Source organism: Siphateles boraxobius, unplaced genomic scaffold (assembly GCF_051911475.1).
Source record: "Siphateles boraxobius isolate OS27281-9 unplaced genomic scaffold, OSU_SipBor_1 65, whole genome shotgun sequence".
In the NCBI taxonomy this organism is placed as follows: domain Eukaryota; kingdom Metazoa; phylum Chordata; class Actinopteri; order Cypriniformes; family Leuciscidae; genus Siphateles; species Siphateles boraxobius.
This window is the reverse complement of record NW_027509192.1, coordinates 22,517,103-22,535,589: the sequence shown is the minus strand read 5'-3', so window position 1 is coordinate 22,535,589 and position 18,487 is coordinate 22,517,103. Positions and strand designations below refer to the sequence as shown.

Here is an 18,487-nt window from a genome sequence, read left to right as displayed (position 1 = left end):
TTCCCTGATAGGGAACGAGACGCTGCGTCATTCCACCATACTCCCGGCATTCCCGCTAGCGCTTCCTTCAGGCCTATAAGCTGTTGCGCTTGTGTTTATGGGGTGCTTTATAGTTTCCTGGTCGATGAGGTCACCCGCCTATCTCGTTCCATCACTCCATTGGGCTGATTCCATACGTGCTTCATGACGCACAACGCAGGGGCGTTCCCACAGCGTTTGACGCAGCGTCTCGTTCCCTATCAGGGAACTAGGGTTACATACGTAACCGAGACGTTATTCTTTCACGAAGTGTAGTTTTTAGAGTTTTTGAGGCGAGAATGTAGTTGTTTAAAGCTAAAATCTGCGGTTTATTTATAATGATTTATGATAATTTGATCCATTCCAGGGATCACCGGGCGCTCGGCGCTCATGTTCCCCGCCTGGAACAGCCTTTCCTCGGCTAGTCGTTCTGACGTTTGCCACTGACTCTGTAGTGGTAATTCGTCTTGTGTATATCTAACAGGTTGTCTTTGGTCTCGTGAATCGATAATTCGTTCCCTGGCCAATCGTTTTGGCTGAGGGCTAAGTGAAGTTTCATATATTTAGGCTATAACTTTTCCGTTGTAACGTTAACGTAAGACTAGCGGTGAATTTGTATATTTGACTGAATTGTTTGCTTTATTTCTTATTGTATAGCTTCTTGTAACGTTACCTTTTACTTATACTTATATAATGGCTATTATTGATAAAACTGAAATTTAACAAAAAGAGATAGGGTTGAGTTTTGTGTTAAACATGCAGTGAATAATATAATCAGGTCTATACATTGCCTGAACCACATTTGTGTGCCTATAATGTTTAAAATTTATTTAAATGAAAACGAAAAGAGGCAGAGTTGTGTTTTATAACATATTTTGTTTTATTGTTGCCTAAAATGTACATGCAGAGCGAGCTGAGTGACGCTTTCACGAATGCGCTGTTCCATTTGGAGAATTACCGGACTCGCGTCCTCAGGAGTCCTTCTGCTGAGAACTTTACATACTTGGTATTGAGAAATGCCTAATGTCGGCGCTTGTCTTCTTGTGACAAACATGCCGAGAAGCAAGGACAAGATCTGGGGCCTATACCATGAAGCCGGTTTAGGTGGCTACCCAGCTATGTTTCAGTTTAGTTTGCGTCAACCCTGGGTTTTAGGGACCATGAAAGTGGTTTGGCTTTTAGCAGTGTTCATCGCCATAGTAACTTACACTCCACGGCTAACCTGGTCCGGGGCAGGTTATGCTCTAGGTTAGAGGTTGCAAACCGAACTTGGACCAATCAGCTGTGAGCAAAGTGACACATGTCTGATGCGATAAAGTCACTCCACCTGTTTCTACTCCAAATTAAAGGTCACTACACAGCAAATGATTTTTACAGACAAAATCGTCTGGTTTATAGTGATGCTTATTTAGAATAATAAATTTGTATGATTTAGATATTATTTATGTAATTATTATACCCTTTATCAATGACACATGTACAATTTTAGTTCATCAATTATTATTACGCAGTTTAAATGAATAAATATATAAAGGTAATATAAATACGCTTTAGCATCAATAGATGAAGCTATAAAATGACTACATGTGAGCTTAAATGTTCAATTCTCTCTATACCTTTATCAGCTGTATAAAATAACTTCAGAACTTTTACTTGCGCTGATACACACTAGCAATACTTTTTCTTTTAGTTGTCCTCTTTCATAGACAGCTGTTTATTCTTGCTGTGTAAATTTGTTTAAATTCTTACTATTTTAAAACTTTTATTTAATAAGTGAATTGCGCTGCTTCTCTCGCGAGAAATTAATCTCAGTTTCACTCTTTCTCAACATGTGATTGGCTGTCTGCTACTGATGTCACACGTAAACTCCTAAACTCAGGATCAAAGCCTGAGTTGACAGAGAAAGTTCAGCATCATGGTACCAACAAAGCCTGTTTGGATTGGTTTGGTTTTGTCAACTCTCAACTAATCCTGTAACCCTGAGTTTGTTCAACTACCATCATGATAGAGGCCCCTGCTGTATGCCATCCATTGGTGTTTACTTTTTCGTATCTGATTCCCTTTGGACAAATGGGAATCACAGGGATCCTATGGAGTGACTTCTTTGTCAAATCCAGAAATTACTTCCACCTGGAGCGCATTCATTTTTACAAAGAGAAATGGGGCTCAAAAAGAACAAGTCCAACTTGGTTTTTACTAACTACTGGCAGCCCAACTTGTGCTTATAAACCCAGGAATACCACACACTTACTCCTAACAGACATTTGGTGCACTCATTAGATAAGTATAAGTAAATATAATTAAGTAAATAAGTAAATATATTTACAGTTTTAGAACAACTCATTCTTACATTAAAGAAACTGAATTCCACTGATTGAACAAACAAAGTTTTATTTATAAATGAATAATTTCACTATATATAGTCTAAAGTATGAAAGAAATATATGTACAGTTTTAGCAAATCATTTCTACATTAAAGGGTAACTAAATACTAAAACAACCTTTTTTAGTTAATTATCTGTAAGAATGGAGCTTCATAAATGCTGTTCATTGATTCGAGTAAATTTTTTGACATTTGGGTATAAAGTGTTTTAATTTTCAAATATATGGTGTAAAAACGTCTGAGTGCTGCCCTCTTCAGGTTAAACGGAAAGCTCCTGCAGTAGGGGTACTCTCTGACGTAGAATACTCTCTGACGTCAATCTGTCACGCCCTTGGTGCGAGCTCACCACGCTCTTGGCAGCCCCTGGTATAAAAGCATCTGGTTCCGTCAAAACTACTGTAGCGAGTCAGGAGTTGGAATTACGATCGTTTTGAAAACGATCAGGATAGATATATATTAGCATCTAGTTAGCATAGCATTTATATAGTTATTTAGATTATTTTGTGTAGCCTAGGTAGTTAATCTCGCCTATTACTCCGGTGTGCAACCTGCATTTTACGTGGGATTGCTTCTCCAACGCAATGGAGGTGGAAATGGGCTTCTCCACACAGCTCGCGCTGCCAAACGCTGCTCTTCATACCTCTTCCTGCATGAACTCCACCACCGCAGCGGTGTCATGATGTGAGTGAGCATATATTTTTAATCATAATTTATGTTCCTTCTTATTAGGCTAAAGTTAATCCTCTGGTGTCGACAAACGCGCCGGCGTAATAGTAATAGTAATAATAATCCTGGAAAAAATTACCTCAAAATGACTGAATATAAGAATAATCGGATGCCGATCGCGATGCGGGAGTTAAGACCGCATTTTGAGCTGGTGGTTTGACCAGGGGTTTAGTTACCCTTTAAAAGCCAATGGGTACAAAAATATATATTTTTAATTGTATACATTTGTTACAGTGTATATTTTCTATCTTCTGTACAAATTATAACAATAAATCAAAGTAACAACATTTAAATGACTATTCTCGTTTATGTATATTTTTGTTTAACCTAAAATGTATGTTTTTGGAATTAAAGGAATATTTCACCCAAAAATAAAAACTCATGCAATCCAAGATGTAGATGTTTTTCCAGTTTTATCCATTGGCGAGTAAGTGATGGAATGCTACATCTCTCCAAATCTGAACGATGAAGAAACAAACATCTTGGATTGCCTGAGGGTGAGTACATTTTCAGCAAGTTTTTATTATTGGGTGAAACTTTCCTTTAAAATAGAGGTCCTTGAAAATTTGTCAGTAGAGCATAAACAGTCCACGTCTGGTTGACTGAACCATCACATTCAAATTCAGACTCAAAACACATCTGTTTAGCTGTGCATTTACTGAATGAGCACTGTACCACTGTTCGTCCGACTGAATACTCTGCATTTTTTTTTTGCATCCTCCTTTTGATTCTGAACTGAACTCAAATGGCATTGAAAATTGGGTAATAGACAAACATAAATTAGTCTGAAATGTTAATTGGGAAATTGAGATATTAAACAATGTTGAGGACATGGTGATGATGTTCGAGTAGTGAGTTTAATGTGAAACTCGAGGACTATGAAAGTTACTCTTTTAATTTATTTTATAACTGTATCATCTTCATATCTCTTTTAATTCCTTGCATAACTGTCTTAATTTTCCTTCACTTTATTTTGTGATTATTTTAATTCCTTTCTGTGTAAAGCACATGGAATTACCATAGTGTATGAAATGTGCTATATAAATAAACTTGCCTTGCCTAAATGATCTGTGAAGTTCTTCATCAGCTTTGGAGAAGGATGAAAAGAGCAAAGAAATCAGCCATGAACAGCATGCTGCTCTATCAAATAATGCAACAAATGACAAATAACGTTTTTTTTAAATGTGTAAGTGCTCACTGGTGGCCGCTAGAGGTAATTCATTCACAGTCAGGTCATTCATGTGACTGGGTTTGAGGCTGTGAGCCCAATAACCTCTATAGCCGATCAACAGTTTACTCTAGCCTGATTTCTCTCGTCTCAGAAGCTCAGGGACATGTGTAAGTTAACTCTGGGTTGGGGAATCCTGGTGCTGTTCACTATGCAACATTAAGTTATGTAATTCCGTTTTCACAATGTTTTTGTGAAGTTGCTTTGTCTTATATCCACACATTTGTGTGCTGGTTTAGTTAAGAGACCATCAAGCTAGCGGCTAATTCAGGAAAGCAGCAAGTCTAAAGTTTGCACCCTTAGTGAGCGGAGCGAGGTGTGTATTATTTGGCTCCATGTATAAGAGAATGAAAGGCTTTAAGGCTGTAAAATGCTCTACATTGACTGTTACTGGAAATTGTTTTGTGTATCTTGTGCCAGGAAAGTTGCATGTGTTTAGTGAGCAAATTATTGTTTTATGTTATTTTTTTAAAGTAGCTTTAAAGGTCATTTGATGTTCATTGCACATATACACAAATGCATGATGATGCACTGTAAAAGGAGGATTTATTTGTAAATTTGTGTTATGCCAAATGTTCATTAACCAGCTTTTTGTGTGTTTACTTCTTGGTGCTTAAGGTTCTAGAAGAATAAAAATCGATTGCACCCATTAGAGAGTCTCTGCCATTATTAAGGAGTCAAGAGCTGCTATAAAATGTGTTTTGCTCAGTCTCTCCTTTCCCGTAAAATATCACTGATGAAACTCAAGAAAAATTCTGTTTTTAAGTGTATTTTTTTCCCACAGTATTTCTCTGCTCACCCTCATCATGAAGGTTAGCTGTTGCTTTTTCACAGCCTGTCTGTCGCCCCTGCTGGACTGCTTTGGTGATTGGGTCACGTGATTCACTCACAAAAGCGACTGTCCTTCAGCTCCTCTCAGTAGTAGTCATAAACTCACTTCTAATGGTCAGAACTCAATGAGAAATTTGTTTTTTTTTTTACATTTCTTTCATTCGCAGAGCACAGAGGACCTTTAGGAACATTCGACAAATCCTGAAAGCAAAAAAAACACAATTCAAATTGTGCAACATCATTCGTGAACTGCACATGAAATGCAAGCAAACACATAATTCAGCCAATCCTATAGAGTAATTTCATGGGGAGTAAATTATAATCGGCAAAATATTTCAACCACATTTTATTATCATAGTCTGAGAAATTAAACCGAGAAGATTAATGTTCACGGTACTTCACAGCTGAAGACTTCTTGGACAAAACTGGACCTCAAAAGAAAAGCCTCCTGTCATCCACAAGACAATAGTTGACAAACCAAACCATGAAACCCATTCCAAAAGACACATTTTATTTGTTACACAGAATCTTGACTCATGTCAAGTTAAATAGACATGAGATAAAACATAAGACCCTACAACATCATTCTAGCTGAAGGTGGCGTTGACAGAACCGGACCCCTCAGAATAGTCCTGGCTGAAGGTGGCGTTGATAGAAACGGACCCCTCAGAATAGTCGTGGCTGAAGGTGGCGTTGACAGAACCGGACCCCTCAGTATAGTCCTGGCTGAAGGTGGAGTTGACAGAACCGGACCCCTCAGTATAGTCCTGGCTGAAGGTGGCGTTGACAGAACCTGACCCCTCAGAATAGTCCTGGCTGAAGGTGGCGTTCACAGAACCGGACCCCTCAGCATCATCCTGGCTGAAGGTGGCGTTCACAGAACCGGACCCCTCAGCATCATCCTGGCTGAAGGTGGCGTTCACAGAACCAGACCCCTCAGCATCATCTTGGCTGAAGGTGGCGTTCACAGAACCGGACCCCTCAGCATCATCTTGGCTGAAGGTGGCGTTCACAGAACCAGACCCCTCAGCATCATCTTGGCTGAAGGTGGCGTTCACAGAACCAGAGCCCTCAGTATCATCTTGGCTGAAGGTGGCGTTCACAGAACAGGACCCCTCAGCATCATCTTGGTTGAAGGTGGCGTTCACAGAACTGGACCCCTCAGCATCATCTTGGCTGAAGGTGGCGTTCACAGAACCGTACCCCTCAGCATCATCTTGGCTGAAGGTGGCGTTCACAGAACCGGACCCCTCAGCATCATCCTGGCTGAAGGTGGCGTTCACAGAACCAGACCCCTCAGCGTCATCTTGGCTGAAGGTGGCGTTCACAGAACCGGACCCCTCAGCATCATCTTGGCTGAAGGTGGCGTTCACAGAACCGGACCCCCCAGCATCATCCTGGCTGAAGGTGGCGTTCACAGAACCGGACCCCCCAGCATCATCTTGGCTGAAGGTGGCGTTCACAGAACCGGACCCCTCAGCATCATCTTGGCTGAAGGTGGCGTTCACAGAACCAGACCCCTCAGCATCATCTTGGCTGAAGGTGGCGTTCACAGAACCAGACCCCTCAGCATCATCTTGGCTGAAGGTAGCGTTAACACAACCAGACCCCTTAGAGTTAGAATTGTCTACAGAGAGGGAGAAAGAGATTTTTTTGTTTGTTTGTTTGTTTGTTTGTTTTTTGCTAATAGCAAAAACAACCACCGTGTAAATGGGTTAGTATAAAATAATTACCTTTGTAAAAGAGAATAAATTATGAAACAAAGATCTACAAACCTTTTTCTCCAACTACTCTCCCAACATCACTCAAGGAGAAATTTAAGGATCCATCTTCGACTACGCAGCTGAATTCTGAGAAACACATTTGACATTTAAAAAAAAAAAGACAAGTAAACTTACTAAAAGCAAACAAAAATTAAACTCACCATGCCATACTAACTGGTGATAAAGAAATACCAAAAGAGTAATTTTAATCAAACCCATTCTATAACAAACTGAGCCACTAAGAAAACCAATTCAACTGCAGGCTAAAGTCTCAAACCAAGGCCTTTTAAAAGGCCAAACAGAAAACCATTTGTACCACCTGGATGATTCGTTAACTCATTATTGGGGCAAATCTGCTAATTAATGAGATCAATAATTAATCATTCACTCACCATACTAGCTGATTGCCCATTCAGCACAGCTGTGGAGTGTGTGTCCTGGGGCCGGTGGGTGTTGGTTGGTGGAGCGGGCTGTTTGATCGCGAGTGTGACTGCCATCTGCTGCTGGACTGGAGTTAATTGTAGGAAGTGGGGGATGGATGAATCTGAGTGTGGGTTTGGAGAGGAAGGTAGGCACAAAACGCAAGAAAAAGAAATTTAATAATAAACCAGATGATGAGGATATGGATATGTCTGTAAGGAAGGAAACATATAAGGTATTTATTTCCATAGTAAGGGGGGCAGCATCTTTTTCTGATTGGAGTCTTATCCAGCTAACGAAATGTGTGCATAAGGAGATAGGGGAAGTAATGAGTGTGAAAAAATTGAGAAATGGGTCACTGTTGGTAGAATGTATTGATGAGGAACAACAGAAGAAAGCAGTTAAGATAAGAAAGATGAATGGACAGGGAGTGAGAGGTGTAATAGCTTGTGACAAGGAATTGATCAGAGGAGTTATAACCAGAGGTGGGAGTAAGTCACACATGTGCATGTCACAAGCAAGTCTCAAGTCTTAACCTTCGAGTCTCAAGCAAGTCCAAGTAAATTTTTTATAAAGTCATTGTCTTATGTCAAGCAAGTCAAGTCAAGTCGTAGCTTGGGTCACAAGTCACGCAAGTCATACAAACGTTTGACGATTTCACTGAATTTATATATTAAAATAAGTTACAACTACAGAAGTTGTGGACTGGTTTTATTTGCAACATTTTTTTAATATATGCATTTCCGCTGTAAGGCCGTCTAACTCGATCCAATGGCGGTATTCGAATTAGCGGTGAAGGTCTTTGCGTGTTACTGTCTTTTCTCGCAGCAAAGTATATTTGGTTAAATGCAATACATTTTATCTTAAGTATTAACTCGTTTCATCTGACTCCATAAAATGAAAGGTTTTAATAATATCTGTGCCTCACTAAAAGTGAGCGAATGTTTGACTATTCCGTTTAACTCTTCAATGAAAACAATGTCAGAGTCAGTTAAAATAATCAAATGTAACAATTTATTATGTCAGGTAAATGTATCATGCCAATTTCATAATCAATTCAAAGATAATCGATACAAAACATCAAATGCTCTGGAATAGAGAGAAGATGCAAACCCGACTTTAAGAAATACATGAGGCTGAGAGGTCTTCCTCTCAGCCTCACGGACCGATCTGAAGTACAGAAAAGGCCCTGAGCTCTCGCTGCGTTTCATTATATACCCAGACCTCATTTCAAATCTAAACATAATTCACAGTGGAAATTTACCTGTAAGTCACAATTTGCTAGCAGTGGAAAATTAGCATTCAGTCAAATGGTCGAAGGTGTTAACTCAAAGACACACCCTCCAGTATTGGAGGGTGTGGAAGATATTTCTTAACTTCCTAAGAACTTTATTACCTTTTGGGTTTACTTCTTTGGGAATGAGACATTTTTACCAGTCGTACCGAGACATTTCAAATAATACCAAATATGTATAAAACTAGATCATAATCATTCACATTAAACCATTTAGATTCTTGTGTGAGTTTGGGAGATCTCTGCCAGGATGAAGAATTGGGGACAGAAATGTAGATTAGGATGAGGGAGGTGAGACCTTCGTCTCAATAGTGCATGAGGGGGAGTTCAAATGTTAATTTCCTTTGTTTTCTCAGAGAGTGGCCCTCTCTTAAAGTCCTTCAAGTTTTTCCAGTCTTACACCACATATAGCTGAGTGGTTACTACAATAAAAATCTAAATGTAACTGAAATTAGGCCAACATTAGGCCAAGAAAGAACCTATTCAATGTATAAAAGTATATGTGTGTACGTGCTTGTGCGTGACGTTTCAGGAACATATGGGACAGGACCTCTGACCTTAGAGACGGTCAGTTTGGCCAGTTTATTTCAGTACCAGTTTGTGTCTTTTAGTAGAAACTGAACAGCAGTAAGGACCTTATCTGGGTGGGTGAAAGGTACAGCGGGTGAGGAGGAACCTTGAAAACAGTATAAAGGCTGTCTCATATCTTCCTGTGGGGTGTCACTCTCTTGCACAGCGTAACTTCTGTGTACTAGACTGAACCTATTCTTGCAAGAATAAATACTTTTCTTTTTATTAATTTGACTCTGAGTGTCTCTTACGCAGTGATGATGTTTAACAGAATTTTTGCCACGACAATTTGGTGTCAGAACAGTGGGATTCCTTGGAAGTGCCTTCTGGACCTGAGAGCGGACGGTGATTGATCATCCTGGACTGAGCAGTTCCAGCTCTACCTCGTAAGCTTTAGAGAGAGGGGCCGACCGCTATCAGGGCCAGGAGAAACTCCACTGGAATTGAATGAAAGCGAACGTGGCAACCCAAATTGAATGAAAGCGACCGTGGCAACCCAAAACATCTCTGGTAAGAGACGGCTAAAATATATATTTTCTTTTGGGGTAAAATATTTTTCTTTTGGTATAAGAGTGAGCAAACTATACTGGCTGAGACTGTTTTCTATGGTGCGAGATAAAGAGATTTAAGGCATAGACTGAGGCAAGAGGTCCTCGACCAAGAAATTGAGACCCTTAAACAGGTCAAGAGATTTTCTAAACTGAGGCTGAGTCAAGAAGTTTTGACCGAGGATTGAGCTCTCGCAAAAGTGGGAAACTGAGACCTACGAACAGGTCAAGAGATTTTGCCACACCAAAAGTTAATTAAGGATAATTGAAATACTGATTTTGGGTGAACCATAATTAATGACCCCTGTCCGATTTTAGGTTAAAAATCGGATCTGTCGGAGACGTCTGACAGATTATTAGACGAGCGTCGAACTAAAATCCACGGAGAACAGAAAACAGCCAGTATGGGGAAATCTCAAAACATGCTTTTCTGTCAAAGCTGAAAGAATTACGGGGAGAAAATGCATGCAGGGTATTGAAAAGTTGAACCTAATATCATGATTTTCCAAGGTGAGGGAACATTGAGCGCTACAAGATTAAAAGTAGTGCGGGAATCAGTTGAACAGGGTAGTGAGATACAAAAAGGTTGTTATGGCTGCATTCAACGTGTGATTAGGCAGATAAAAAAAGTTGAACTGCCAGGAGAAATAAAGTTTTTACTTCTTCATCCAGTAAATGGAAGCATGACATTAGATGTCTGAGAACTTAAATTTACAATATAAGGATTGAAGTAGCAAGCAGCTATAAGGCTGTCTGTGTGAAATAGAGGGAACTGTAAGTGAGAGACTTGATGGACAGACTGATCTCATGAAATGGCGTATGTATGACACGCCAATTCGTATTTCCATTTTTGGCGTGCTATCAATACGCATAATCGCTTTTCAGCGTGTTTATCAACGCCTTTGACTTAACGTTATATTACTGTATTATGTATATATAGATATATGACCTACCCCAACCCCGTCCCTAAACTTACCCGTCACTGGGGTTAATACCATTTATGAGTGTTCTCCTACCATCCTAGGAAAAAAAAGATCGCTCCACAGATGTAGATATAGATTTTGCTTCGTTTCGCTCGGACATTTAACGGCGTACACATACACGCGGAATCACTCGGACATTTAATGGCGTAGACATACACGCAAAAGATTTCGGCGTGGACATACACGCGGATAGCTCAAAATACGTATAGATAACACGCCACTTGACTTGAAAGTGGCGTGTATGTTTACGCAAAGTCATGATGTCATGTTGTGATGGAAGAGGGAAGTGAAAAACAAAAAGGTTGGTGTGTGAGATATGTGCAACCCAGGCTCATTGGAAATACGTTACTCTGCCTACATTTTTGCAAAACCTGAAATACGTACCTCCAGGTACGTTTCCCTGCACTTTTCGAGTGAAAAGTCCACTAGAGGCGCTAAGTGGTATCATTTTTTCTCCGTTCCAGATGGTTAAATAAAGGTCATAAAAACAAGAATATGAGTAATGTACAGACTTCTCAGTAGCCCTATACACTCATTTTAATATAAAATTAGGAATTTTTTCCACGCTTTTGAGGTGCCACACAGCCTAGTCGCATGGCAGTTCGTGATATGGTCACGTCATTTAATCTACTGGTTCGTGAGTAAACGTATTTAATCTAACGTTTATTTCGTTATTTTCGTGATATCAGCATTTTTATTTATTTATTTATTTATTTAATTTATTTGTTTACTAATGTAATGCACGATTCTTTCTGCCAGTCGGGCAGCTGTTTAATCGACATTTATTCACGATATCTTATCATGTTTAGGCTTATATATGTATTTATTTTAATGTTATTATTTCGGTCTTATTGCCAGGGAAGCTGGACTGCTTTGCTGTTTATTGATTTAAAAAAAAAAATTATAAACGACTACACGAATTTTATCAGTAGGAAATCACGTTGAAGAAGTCTCCTTCCGAACACATCGCGATATTTGGCATCAGTTCATGTGTGCCAGATGTTGGTAAGTAGCAAAATACACTGTCCTAATAATGTTTGATATAATGTCTTTTCTGATGGTCGAAATGAATCAGATTATCTCATGTTCAGTCACTGCATTATCTGTCATCTCCACGGAGGCTTTGCGTTTCATTGCTTTCTAATTCAAAAATAGGTGATTAAACACTATCTGTCACGTGTCGTGCTTTAGGCCTAGACCTTCTATCAGTTAATAATATTCAAATTAGGTTTAAAGTAAGTTAGTACAATTAGTTCCAAAGTGGTATTTGTAGTAGAATCACAGTAAAAACAACACTTACCTTGCTTTTACCATAGTAACCTTAGTTTTACTGTGATAGGCGTGGTACAAGGACAGTAACCACAGAACTTACCATGCTTTTACCACATTATTTGTAGTTTTAATGTGATATTTGTTGTAAATGCATATTAACCACAACATTTACCATGCTTTCACCACATTATTTGTAGTTTTAATGTGATATTTGATGTAAATGCATATTAGCCACAACACTTACCATGCTTTTACCACATTATTTGTAGTTTTAATGTGATATTTGTTGTAAATGCACAGTAACCACAACACTTACCATGCTTTTACCACAGTAACCTTAGTTTTACTGTTATAGGTGTGGTAAAAGGACAGTAACCACAAAACTGTCCGTGCTTTTACCTCAGTATTGGTAGTTTTAAAGTGATATTTGTTGTAAATGCATATTAATCACAACACTTATCATGCTTTTAATGGCAAATAATGTAACAAGAAATATTTGTAAGTTAAATCAGTAATTTTTCCATTAAATAATCCGATATATTTTACATAATGATATTTTCTTTTCTCTTTTTTTCAGCTGAAAAGACCAAAAGGGCCTTTCGGACTCAGTCAGTTCATTATTGTTTGAGGAGAAGTAAACGGGAGACGAAAAACTACAAAGGCAAATATTCGCAATGGTATGTATGTGTTGGTTTTAACCCTAAATCAAACATTTTATCAAGCATTTGTTGTTTCTTAAACCTTCTTACAAAACCCAAAGCCCAATCAGTACAAACATAGTCTCAAAGTCTTAATAATTCACAAGATTTAACAAGTTGTCAAATTCGTACAATACTTGTACATAATCATGCAGCTTTTACTCCTAGTGCTGTCAATGGCTAGTGCCTCAATTCCTGTGCATATTTATCTCCATATTTGTAAATCAGTTGCACACCTTCTTAGAAAGTAGTCGGACGTTCCATACACTATCAGAAAAGTTTATATTAATTGCATTGTATTCATTAAAATTATTACAATTTGGATCCTGTCTGTTGATGTTCCAATGATACATGATGTCTCTCCACAACTCATAAACTTCCTCTGTTTGCAAGAGTGGAAAAGCTAATTTGACTTGTCACATGACATCAGATACTCGATTATTTTGTCGTAATCAGATCAGTTACACTGCTGATAACTGTCCCGTTTGCATGTAAATCGTGTTATTTTTAAACAAGTTTATATGATTATTGCTTGCTATTAAAGACATGCTTGTTTTCATAGAAATGACCACATATCAGTGAGCTTATTACATAAATGCATTTAACATTTAATTATGCAATACTCCTTACAGAAAAATATCCCACAGTTATGGATAAACTCACAACATCATCAAGTCCTGTGCTGGGCACATTGGGCAACAAGTGTCCTCCAACGTATTCAATCCATGGACCAGTTCTCCTCATCTTCCCATGGGACATTGACATTCTTCAGTTGTCCGTGAAACATCTGTATCCATGTCTTCCTTGGTCTTCCCTGTCTCCTGCATCCTCCTATAGTGGTGTCCACTTCATAACTGTTTTTCTGTTGTGTAGTTTGGGCATGCGTAGGATGTGTCCAGCGAGGTGCTCCCTTTGCTCTGTCACAGTTTCTGAAAGTCTGCATGTGGAGTCCCACTCTTATGATCTCTGATATATGCAGAACCATTATTTAAAATAGTCATTTATCTTTTTCCATATTGTTAAAGAATTTTGTTTTTCATCTTCATAATCTGTATTTGAGGCCTACCTAATGCCTTTATCAAATAAGCGTCAGTGCTCTTCAGGAGTTTTGGTAAAGGACATATTCATTGACATCCATTAGTTCTAGTCATGCAGCGACTTCATGATGAAATAGTCAAATGTATATTTCTGCAAGTGTATATAGCCGGTGTTTGTCCGAACAATTGAAGATAGTGAGAGTGTTCAGGACAACCTTTTGAAACGAGCAATATTTATGGAGTTCTGTTTGGTGCTGAAAGAGTATTACAAAAAATGACACACTTGACAACTGGACATTATTCTGTGAGTTTGTTACCTTTACATTTATATGGACTTAATGTCTTACATTTAGCTTCATTAAACCTTTAATTACAGTGGTCACTATTTATCCAACATAACTACATCTATGTTATCATTGTATGACTACCTGGTTAATGTAATTGTAATACAGGCCTACCTGTAAATGTATTTTATAGAAGCCTTTTCTTGCTGACATTTATAATAATTAACTATTTTAGATTTCCTTTCATTTATTTACAATAAAAGTGACCAATAATCACAAGGACATAGAATTAAAGTTGAGAATGTAAAATGTTGTGCTAAAGTTGAATTTCAACTCGTGGTTTGTAAAAATATATCTTCATCAGCGATTTTTTTAAAGTAACTGTATATGTCACTATAATAGATTGCCCCTGTATCTGGATTTTATGTTTTGTTTACAATTAACTGATTTTTATTCTGTTGTGCAGTAGTTTTGGCACTACATTTGTCTTTAAACAGTTTGACATTAAATATTGGAATTTGCTTTAAAAATTGTGTGCATTCATTATGCTTTTGTTACATTTTGTTATATAATATACTTGATATACTATACATACACTGCAAATGTTAGAAGCACTTTAGTACATGCAATTATCTTTAATTTAAAAAAAAAACTGCAAACTACCCTGCCATTGTGCTATTGCTTTCTCTTTCAAATGTTTGCATCAGTATAATCAAATAAGCAAATTTATGTCATGATCATATGAATCCAACGTTTTTGGATGGTAACCACACAAAGGAGTCTTTTTGTTTTTGAATGTGAGTTTTACAATTTAATTAGAATCAATACATATTTAACAGCCCAAATATTAAATATTTAAGGAATCTATCCCTGCAGCCGGAACCAGAAGAGATCTGTCATCATTTACCATAATTGGGCAAGTAAGTGTGACGCATCTGTTCAGCTGGGTTGTTATTGGCTGTGACTTTATCGCAGAACTCGCTGTGATTGGACTATCTTTTAACCCATATAAAACAGCGCTTCATGTGACAAAGTATGTTTTGGTGTTATTATTACGTTAGTTATACATTAAGGTAACTAGAAAGTGTCTCTATGTTGTGAGAAATTTCTCTTTTACCGAGATCCCAACCCTAACCCTAAGCATGTCTGCACATTTCAATGAACTAGAGCACAATGTTTCCTGTTCCATTGATATAATGACAGAGATATGTGGGTAATGTAGTTTAAAACGTTTAGTAATGAAACAGTAAATGTTAAATAATATCTTTAATGGGCAACTGGATATCTAAATTTGTTAATTGTGCAAACCTTTATGATATATATGAGGGATAGGTTGCAATTTGATATTTTACTGTGAGCACTTTTAAAATAACCTTTATGCCAGCTTGCCATATATGTCTGAAAACTGTGCCCAACATTATTTAGTAAACATAGCATAAGCAGTTGTCCTTCATATTGTCTCTTTGAAACACTAACCGGACTTTGAGTTACAGCCATTTGAAATGTGCTTTCTTTTGCTCTTCTGGGGGCCGTTGCTGGGCCCCTGAGGGTGGACGGGCAGTACAGTCTACACAGATTTTAGATTTTGAACTATTACTATATCACAAGGATAATGCACCATTCAGTAAAACAACAAAACAGTGCCAAAATATCCTTTTCACCCCATCTGACTGCTGATTATTTGCCTGACATCAGTAATGTCTATGCTTTCATTTTAAAAGCAGTAGTAGATGTACCAGAATGATCAACATGGATCATCTTCAACTATACTTTATAAGTGTTTGTAGCAAGATAGCCCACTGCAGCCTCTTGTTATTCACACACCTTCTCTTTATTTCACTGAAAACTGGCATAAATGCAAGTATGTGCAACTTTTGCTGCATTGTTGTCCCAAATATCATTAACCACAACAAAATGTTTATGTCCTAAGTAAACTAATTATGGTAATTAATTATATTTAGTTGTTTTTAAATTATGAACTAAACTAAATAAATGAGAAATTCAAATTTCTCAAATAAAATTCTGTCCCAAACACCACTTTCAATACACAATCTTCACCATACTTTATTACACAACACTTTATTTGAGGACACAACATAAAGTTGATAAAGTAGCATAAAGACAAATGAGATTCAAGATAAATAACAATGAGCCTTCAAAAATACATTAACATCAAATTAATCCATTCACAACTGCTGAAGCCACACAAATGAGTGCCAGAGAATCCTATTCAGTCACCTATGATACAGAAAACAGATTTTATATTGTGTTGGAACAAAATAATTCATAATCACAGCTAAACTGGTTTCTTGTTCTTCCCTGTACGTCTCTATCGTGTTCATGTTCTTCTTCCTCATCTAAACAGTTTGTTCAGTTGTGCACAACAGTATAACTGATGAACAGAAGATGTGATCACGGATGTGATGTAGATCTTTCTCAGAGGAAGAAGTCTCAACATCCCATCGTCAGGCGTTCTCCAGTCCTGGTCTGAAAGTAAAACAAAAAACACAAACAATTCAAATTAAACTGTTTAATGGACAGTCAGGTCAGCTTATGCTCTGCGTTATTTAAAGCTACATTGTGTAAGATTTTCTCCCATATAGCGGTGAAATTGTATAAGACTACCAACTGAATATTACTTTCTAGCCCCTCCCATTACGAGGGCGTTGTAACTCCTACTATGGCCGTATTATTATGAGTAATCTCCTCCTCGCATTCGTCACGGTGCCACTAAGTAAAGGCGCGAAAGGCGAAGTTTGAATTTCCAGGTATGTCCCTCTTTGGCTAATGTATTTTCAAGATGGAGGAGCAACATGGCTGCCACCATTCGAGCGACTCCCTCATATGTATTCTGAATGGCAGATTCTACACTTACGAGAGTACTTGATTAGTTGGTGGAAGTAATTACACATGAATGAGCACATATAATTTTGAAAGAACAAAGTGGTTTTTTTTGCAAAGAATCAACATAAAAAATGACAAAGTGTAGCTTTATTTAAAGCAGTGATGGGCTACTCTGGCCCTCAGCGTCCACTGTCCTGTAGATTTAGCTCCAACCTCAAACCCTCCTGCCTATTGTCTACAAGTAAACCTGAAGACTTTGGTTAAAATTTTCAGATGTGCTCAATTAGGGTTGGAGGTAAACTCTCCACCTCAAAAAGGAGAACGCAAAAGGGCCAGAGTTGCCTGTTCCTTATTTATATTTACAAAGCAGCAGTCAGTACATCATATAATATACACATTGAAGTATTATATATATATATATATATAATATTGCAGCACATAATACAAGCTAAGTACTAAGTAAAAACCCATATAAAAATCGAGTGATAATCTGTAAAATGTAAAATTGTCAAGATCAAATTATGTAATACACAGCATTGTTTAAATACAAGACATACCAATGGACTTACGCACCTTTCTTTCTTCTTTGGGCACCAGATGTTTCTTCCTCACCCGAAACAAAGGACTTATTAGATTAGCTTGCGTTGATATAAGGACTGGTCTTCCTTCTCTGCTGTAAAACAAGAGAGTCTCCACTTACTCTATGTGCAATTACTATTGTTCTTGAAACATACCAATTAACACAGTTATAATTAAGTTAATTTACCATACGATTCAGGGGAGAACATTTGATAAGTAAATACTGATTGAAATATTGTAGAAACTTTACCTGGGAAGGGCTGATCACGGCAAGATTTGCTGCGACTCACTAGTAGATCTTGTGAGGGTTGGTTCCTAAAAGAGCTGTTGAGTTTGATATTGTAGAGCTTTAAAAAAGATAATCCTGCAAAACAGAAAGGAAGGTCATTTTAATACATTACTTGCAAGTAGTCAGTTTATATATAACTGTAGGATTTAATTTATGTAAGGAGTGTTGCATAATTATATATTAAAAGGATTTTTATGTAATAAGTTCACTGATATGTGAGCATTTCTATGAATAAAAGTATGTCTTTAATAGCATGCAATAATCATATATACTTAAAAACGTGGTTATGATAACATGATATAATATGTTACATGATAACATGTAAAAAAAAAAAAATATTTACATGCAAACGGGACAGTTATCAGCAGTGTAACTGATCTGATTACAACAAAATAATCGAGTATCTGATGTCATGTGACAAGTCAGATTAGCTTTGATGTGGAGAGACATCATGTATCATTGGAATATCAACAGACAGGATCCAAATTGTAATAATTTTAATGAATACAATGCAATTAATATAAACTTTTTTGATAGTGTATGGGACGTCCGACTACTTTCCAAGAAGGTGTGCAACTGATTTACAAATATGGAGATAAATATGCACAGGAATTGAGGCACTAGCCATTGACAGCACTAGGAGTAAAAGCTGCATGATTATGTACAAGTATTGTACGAATTTGACAACTTCTTAAATCTTGTAAATTATTAAGACTTTGA

General features: G+C 37.5%; 2 protein-coding genes across 6 annotated transcripts in view; both read right to left on the bottom strand.

Moving 5' to 3' along the window:
* Positions 1–18,487, bottom strand: part of LOC143721239 (uncharacterized) — a 79,872-nt gene that overhangs the window by 24,038 nt on the left and 37,347 nt on the right. The window lies entirely within an intron of this gene.
* Positions 5,677–7,225, bottom strand: LOC143721234 (uncharacterized). Its single transcript, XM_077211517.1, has 3 exons — positions 7,111–7,225; positions 6,962–7,036; positions 5,677–6,813 (listed from the first exon to the last, which is right to left on the bottom strand). Exons 1-3 carry the CDS (start codon positions 7,166–7,168, stop codon positions 5,774–5,776), a joined length of 1,173 nt encoding a protein of 390 aa, XP_077067632.1. The 5' UTR covers positions 7,169–7,225; the 3' UTR covers positions 5,677–5,773.

Excerpts from the sequence above, each read along its gene's own strand:
- LOC143721234 (XM_077211517.1), bottom strand. The coding sequence starts at position 7,168 with ATGGGTTTGATTAAAATTACTCTTTTGGTATTTCTTTATCACCAGTTA. Across the intron at positions 7,037-7,110 it reads TCACCAGTTAGTATGGCATG|AATTCAGCTGCGTAGTCGAA; the intron begins GTGAGTTTAATT and ends TGTGTTTCTCAG. Across the intron at positions 6,814-6,961 it reads GAGAGTAGTTGGAGAAAAAG|ACAATTCTAACTCTAAGGGG; the intron begins GTTTGTAGATCT and ends CCCTCTCTGTAG.